General features: G+C 35.2%; 1 protein-coding gene across 2 annotated transcripts; it reads left to right on the forward strand.

Annotated features, from left to right (window-relative positions):
- Positions 1-1,342: 1,342 nt before the first annotated feature.
- Positions 1,343-5,405, forward strand: LOC143556860 (receptor protein kinase-like protein ZAR1). 2 transcript variants are annotated; one of them, XM_077046086.1, is made up of 3 exons: positions 1,343-1,706; positions 2,011-3,431; positions 3,980-5,405. In XM_077046086.1, the coding sequence occupies exons 1-3, from the start codon at positions 1,636-1,638 to the stop codon at positions 4,624-4,626; spliced, it is 2,139 nt and encodes a 712-aa protein (XP_076902201.1). In that variant the 5' UTR covers positions 1,343-1,635; the 3' UTR covers positions 4,627-5,405. The 2 variants fall into 2 exon arrangements, with proteins under 2 accessions (XP_076902201.1, XP_076902200.1); XM_077046085.1 differs by having other exon boundaries at positions 1,345-3,431; positions 3,980-5,403.
- Positions 5,406-7,578: the final 2,173 nt, after the last annotated feature.

The following is a 7,578-nucleotide window of genomic DNA, read 5'->3' on the forward strand; positions in this document are numbered from 1 at the left end:
CACACTTTAGTGTAGTTTTATGATTATAAACTAATAATATTTGGAGTAGTTTTAATAAACTGTTGGTCTTAAGGGTGTTCACGTTTACCTTAAATTGGTATTCACTCGTTTACACTCCATCTATGTTTATTTATTTTCGTTCGTGAACCGTTCATTTATATTATTAACGAACAACCATAAACGTCTTCCTTTTCTTAACAAATGGACTCATTGAAGTAAAAGTTGTTTGTTTAATTGTTCATGTTAGATTGGTTCGGTTAAAGTTAACGAACGCGTTCCTAAATGCTCCTCTTGTAGCTGTCATATAATATGCGTATTACTTTATACAAAATGAGAAGTATAATCTACATGATTCTTAAATCTAATTAATTGAATGATCGAGTGCTTCATACGTTTTTTTACTCTTCAAGACACCACAATTTAATTTACTCATCAAGGCTAGCTATTGCATGCTCACCAAATAAATAAACCATCCTTTATACTTCCTTAAAAATTAATAGCAGCATTATCCATCATCATTATTAATTATTAAAAAGCTTATAAATATCATGATGATCAAAACCTAAAATATTGTAATCTCAAATGTTTGTTCTGAAATCATAACTTGCAAGATTTATGTAACTATTTTCAAAATCTTTAACAAACTATCAATAATCTCAAGAAGATACAATCTCTGTTAAAGCAATTAGTATTTTCATCTAAATATTTCATCTCACTTCTAAAACATGGATTAAATTTAAGAAATAGTGAACTGGGGTTTTAGTTCATGTGATTTGTCTAATCTACGATTTTAGTTCAATAGGTTCAAATTTGCACTTTTCGTTCTTGTGGTTTCATTTCACTAGCAATTAAACCCGAATTCATTAATCCCGTTAAGTCTGGTCGTTAAACCCTTCAGCGTGTCCTTCATGTGAGGGACAATTTTGTCCCTTCCCCCCAAATACACTCAACCCCTCACGTGAGGGGCTTGCTAATTAAGACCGATGCTTATTTGGGACGAAAAAAGGACAAAACTGCTCTTACGTGAGGGACACGTTGATGGGTTTAACGACTAGACTTAGCGAGATTAGTGAATTCGGGTTTAATTACCACATGAACAAAAATCAAAAATTTAAAACTATTGGACCAAAACCACATCGACGAAAACTACATCTTACTTTTTATTAAAAAACTTACTTCTTACTCCCATTAGTCCCATGTTCAGTGATTCACTATATATTCCATTGAACACATAGTGATGAGGAATATTATAGATAAATCTTTTTAGCTTATATAGACAGGTATAATTTATAAGAATCCAAAAATCATAATATAATCACATGATAAAAAGTGTGATTATTTTTATTCATTTCCTTTGTAAATACACTTTTAAAAAAGAAACATATCAACTCTAAAAAGTTGGCCTATTATTAATAAACTATATTCCAATGTCTTGTAGGCTGAAACCAACTTAGACTTTTACTTTTCCCAATGCTTTCCACACCTCCAACAAAGTCCATACTCACACACGCTTTTTCACACACACACACAACTCTCTCTCACACTTCAACATTGTTTCTCATTTCAAAGGTAAACCCTTAAATTCATCAAAAATTCACATTTTGAAGGCTAAATTTGTAATCTTTACATGATATTATGCAACCATCTTTTGTTCTTCAAGTTTTCTTGATTTTCTTGATTTTATGCAACTCTTTAAATTCAAGATTCCACAATTAGTCCTACTAAACCCTGTTTCTCATATCAAAGGTACATCATTTATTCATCAAGATTTTACATTTTGAGAGGTAAATTAGTAATCTTTACATGATATAATGCAACCATATTTTGTTCTTCAAATTTTCTTGATTCTCTTGATTTTATGCAACTCACTCAATTCAAGATTTTACAATTCCTACTAAACCCTGTTTCATTTCATCAAGATTTTACATTTTGAAGGGTAAATTAGTAATCTTTACATGAAATGAAGCCACAATCTTTAGTTCTTCAACTTTTCTTGATTTTCTTGATTTCCCATTTCATACTCCATGCAACTTGCTTAAATGATGAAGGATACACTCTATTGACTTTCAAACAGTCAATCACACAAGACCCAGATGGGTCATTAACCAACTGGAACTACTCTGATGAAACCCCTTGTTCATGGAATGGCATTGCATGTAAAGATCAAAAAGTTGTTTCTGTTAGTATCCCACAAAAGAAGCTTCAAGGGTTCATATCACCTGTTCTTGGGTCTTTATCAGAACTCAGACATATTAATTTAAGAAGCAATAAGTTCATGGGTGTGTTACCTTTTGAGCTTTTTAATGCTCAAAAGCTTCAAAGTTTAGTGCTTTATGGCAATTCTTTATCTGGGTCAGTACCAAATTATATCAACAGGCTTGTTTACCTTCAAACCCTTGATTTATATAGCAATATGTTTAATGGGTCACTACCCATTTCACTAATTCAGTGTAGAAGGTTAAGGAGTCTTGATTTGAGCCAAAACAATTTTTCCGGGTCGGTCCCGGATGGGTTCGGGTCAAGTTTGGGATTTCTCGAAAAACTCGATTTTTCGTATAATATGTTCACGGGTTCGATCCCGAAAGATTTGGGAAACTTGTCTAATTTGCAAGGAACTGTTGATTTGTCTCATAATATGTTTAGTGGTTCAATCCCATCTTCACTCGGTAACCTTCCGGAAAAGGTTTACATTGATCTCACTTATAACAACTTAACCGGCCCGATCCCACAAAACGGTCCGTTGGTGAACCGTGGACCGACTGCGTTTATTGGGAACGCGGGGTTATGTGTGCCCCCTTTGAAGAATCTATGTAACCCGAATGACGCGAGTGACGCGAGCTCACTGTCTTCATTTCCGTTCTTGCCCACGAATAACCCGTCGTCGGAGGTTGAAGCGGGCCGAAAAGGGTTGAGTAAAGGTGCTGTGGTTGCTATAATTGCTAGTGATGTAATTGGGATTTGTTTGATCGGTTTGATACTTTCTTATTGTTATTCGAGATTATGTCTTTGCGGTAAAAAGAAACACGGGTATGATAAGGGGGGGAGTAAGCGTCGAAACGAGTGTTTATGTTTTAAAAAAGATGAATCGGAGACGTTATCCGAGCACATTGAGCAGTATGATCTTATGGCGTTAGATGCACAATTAGGGTTTGATTTGGATGAGTTGTTAAAGGCTTCGGCTTTCGTTTTGGGGAAAAGTGGAATTGGGATTGTTTACAAAGTTGTACTCGAAGATGGGGTTACATTTGCGGTTAGAAGGTTGGGTGAAGGTGGTTCTCAAAGATTCAAAGAGTTTCAAACCGAAGTCGAAGCAATCGGGAAGCTAAAACATCAGAATATTGTAACCTTGAGGGCTTATTATTGGTCTGTTGATGAGAAGTTGCTGATCTATGATTTTGTTCCGAATCGCAATCTTGGCACCGCGATTCACGGTAATTTTCTAACTTTCAAATCTTGATTTAATACATTCCATTGGGTTGGACTTTTGGGTGTAAACTGTAAATGAGCCAAACCGCTCATAAGCTACTCGAGATCAGCTCTCTAGAAGCTGGTTTCGAGTCGAGCTTAAACGAGCCCGAGCCTGAGCCTGACCTTCACATATCAAGCCCGAGCTTGTTTGCGAGCCTAAATGAGCCCTTCATTTATATAGTTTTGGTTAACATATTAAATATATTAGATCTATGTAAAAATTTTAATTATCAGTATATGCGTGTGTCTATATATATATATATATAATTAAATAATTATCAATAAATAAATAAACGAGCCGAGCTCAAATTTGACAAACTACTCATGATTCTTGCTCGAGCTTTAGATATAGATCTCTAAACAAGTCGAGTTCGACACGTCTACACTCCTTATTTTGATATCAAATTATCCAAATAGTATACGTTTTTGCAGTCGGATGTGTTTATGTTGTTTAAAGTTGTAATAATAATATTCAAACGCCCATTAAAACGTTGTGCATTGTTGTTTTCAGGGAAATCCGGCGTGCCATCTTTCGTGCCGCTTTCATGGACCACCCGTTTAAGGATAATAAGAGGAACGGCTAAAGGTCTAGCTTATCTTCACGAGTTCAGCCCGAAAAAGTATGTACATGGCGACCTAAAACCATCAAACATCTTACTTGGTCTAAACATGGAGCCCCAAATATCTGATTTTGGTCTTAGCCGCTTGGCTAACATAGCCGGTAGTGGCACCCCCGTGCTTCAATCCAACCGAGTGGTCTCAGACGTTGCAACCACAACAACCGCCACATCAGCTTCAGCTTCACATGCTCCAGTCTCTTATTATCAAGCACCCGAGGCGTTTAAGGTGGTGAAGCCTTCACAAAAATGGGACGTGTACTCTTTCGGTGTTATTTTGTTGGAAATGATCACGGGAAGGCCGCCTGTTGTGCAAGTGGGTTCGGAGGAAATGGATCTTGTTCATTGGATTCAGTTGTGTATTGACGAAAAGAAACCGCTTTCGGATGTTTTGGACCCGGGGTTAGCGCAAGATGTCGATAAAGAAGAGGAGATAATTGCGGTTTTGAAGATCGCGATCGGGTGCACTCAAAGTAACCCGGAAAGAAGACCATCAATGAGACATGTGGTTGATATTTTGGACAGATTGAGTCAAGATTAAATGAAGGTTTAACTAAAGTGTTGATTTTGTGTTTGAAAGTATTGGGTTGGTTTTGACATGTTTGGAAAGTGGAGGGGTGTGTGGTGTACATCTGGTGAAAGATGAAGGAGAATGCATTGTTTTGTTTTGTTTTTTTTTTTTATATTTCTTTTTGTTCTTTTTTATGCATAATTTGGATTTTTTTATTTTAATATTTGATGTATATTTTGGGGAAACAAATGTGGTGTCATTGGTCTTGATGATCCAATTTACTTTTGACTTTGTGGTTTTCTAATTATCTTGATTTGTGAAATCTGACAAAACACATGGGTTTTAAGACACTTGTGTATAATATTTTATTTATAATATTTATAATCTTATTAATATATACAAGTTTGTTATTGTAATTCACTTTTAAGAGTTTTTATTTTTGTTTAGATTATAGTTCCTTTTCATTTTCTTTGTCACATTTTAACTTGTTTGCTCTTTAGGGTTGGTGAGGTTGGTTCATAGTTGGTATCAACTTGATTGGCTAGGGTATTGGTAAAGTTGATGTTTTTGACATCAATAAAAATATGTTAACATATTAATGAATCGTCGAAAGTACTAGTGAATTGTCCAAGTCACATAATTCGTACAAAATTTTCTCCCTTAAATGTTTCAAATTAAACTTAAATTTTAATGTCTTAAATGTTAAGTTTGTAGGATCGTTGTCTTAGCGGTATAAGAGTGCGTAAAATGGTGTCTCTTTCATGAAAATGAGAGTTCGAGTCTGGTAGTGAATAATAGTGTAAATTTAAACGTAAGACGAGATTTTGAAAGGATGTGTTAATCGTTAAAAAAATACTATATCTTATGTTACTCTTTTTTTTTTCGTTATATTATTTGCACTCATGAGCTTTATTTTGATATTTTAATGAAAATAAATCTTAATTTATAGGTTAGTTAAAAGTTTTAGAATTAAAACATATAGGTTAGTTAAAAGTTTTATAGGATAAAATTGAATGTGGCTTAATGGTAGAGCACTCACTTTATTAGTAAGAGGTAGGGGGTCAAACCTCACTATCACCAATTTATATGAAAGATATGAGGGATGACCCTGGCTTGCTAGAGTTCGAGTCCTGATCTCACCGGTTTTATCGGCTCCTCGTTGTCGTGCCATTACGCGGGCGTGGGGGTCGGGTTTTATCCGGTGAATCCCTCAATAGGGTGGACCGCTAGGGGCTCCGTCCGTACGGAATAGTGGCCGGCTCGGGCTACCTTTGACCAATGGGGCCGCGTACGAAGTACCCGGCCTTACTTAGCTGGTCGTTCAAAAAAAAAAGTTTTATAGGTTGATAACTGAAATTCTTTTTGCTTTTATCATCCAATGAAAAAACAAAAAATTTAATATAGGCTCCTTTAATTTTAATTATTTTAATAGATAATAAGTTTCTACTACATTTGAATTTTGCTGTCGGAATCCAAACACCAAACAATTAACCCGTCAATCATGGCTCAACAGGACAACAACCCTCTTTGTTTTTTCGTATTTTCAAACATTATACCAATAATCAAAATAAACTTGTTTTATACTTTTATATTTGATATATACGTAGTTTAAAAAGGTTAAATTTAACTTAAACTATATGTAGCTACTTATATTTGTACTCTAAGGTTCTCATGACAATTCTTGTGATCCTTTCACAAATCGGTTGTTGTGGTAGTTATTTAGTGACCACTATTTACCAATCGTTTATGCAATTGAGATATACTGGAGACATAAAGGACTTTGTGTTAATCTCTAATACTAGTTAGAAGGTGCGGGATGCACACTCACTAATATTGAACCATCAGTTGATGAACGATGTTCATGTGTGTCATACATCATGACCATAAAATTTATGGGCATGGGAGGTTGGTAGTTGGAAGGAAGTATTAGTTGGGACTCATAGCTCTCACTCCTTTCGTTTTGATGAATTTACTTATGAACACATTTGAAACACCTTTTTGGGTGGTTTGTGAGAAAAGACATTTATTAATATAGATTTGGCACACACACTGACGGATCCAATATTTCTTTTCATAGGGAAGGGGGGTGATCGGTGGACTTAGCCAAAATTTTATGGGGCGATCGGGATTTTTGTGTATAAACTACACTGGGCTGTCTTTTTTCTTTTATGTCGCCGGGCGGGGCAGGTAACCAAGATAATTATAGGATGGGTCATAATGAATCGGGTTACTTTCTCTTATCAAATAAGTTACCATCTGTTAACCGGGCAAGAGGCCCAAAACATAATAGCTTGGGCTTGCTTCTACAACTTGTACTTGCCCACAAAAGAATAGTATGGGTTTAACTTTTGAGTTTTTTTTTTAATATCTTTGTACGACCATTTTTTGCTTTATAAAAGAATTGCGAGTTATTAATAATACGTGTGAATGTTGATAAGTGGAAAGAACTGGTGCTAAAATGTTGATAAATTTGATGGTAAATTGTGATTTGAGAAATGGTATGTTTGACATGAAAAGAAAAATAGTTTATTGAATTATTTTATTTGTAGTACTTGGTTAACTTCCATTTTTCATGCCCATCTGAGTAGCCCTAAACACTACTTACCCGACCCGCAAACCGGATTACCGAAAACCCAATTAACCCATCATATATTGTGTCGGTAGTCAGATATGTTTTCACCAGCACAAGACCCGAAGAAGCCGACATGAGAAGCCTGAAAACCGGAACCTGAGCAAGAAAATTGAATTGACACCCCTAGCTACCCTAAAGTTAACTATTTTCCACTATACTCACCTCAAAACGCTGCAAACTCACCTCACATAAATACCATAATAATAAATTTAAACACATGGGTGTAAATTTCTCTTCTTCGGTTGTTGAAAGTTTGAAATCGAGCCATTACATTTTCTCTTTTTACTTTATCAAATGTTTCTCTTTTTTTCTTTTTCGTTTAAAAAGATTCTGAATGTTTTTTCATCTTC

The sequence above is a fragment of the Bidens hawaiensis genome, unplaced genomic scaffold (assembly GCF_021521415.1).
Source record: "Bidens hawaiensis isolate Kalapana, Puna unplaced genomic scaffold, B.hawaiensis_p1.1 tig00018746_1, whole genome shotgun sequence".
In the NCBI taxonomy this organism is placed as follows: Eukaryota; Viridiplantae; Streptophyta; class Magnoliopsida; order Asterales; family Asteraceae; genus Bidens; species Bidens hawaiensis.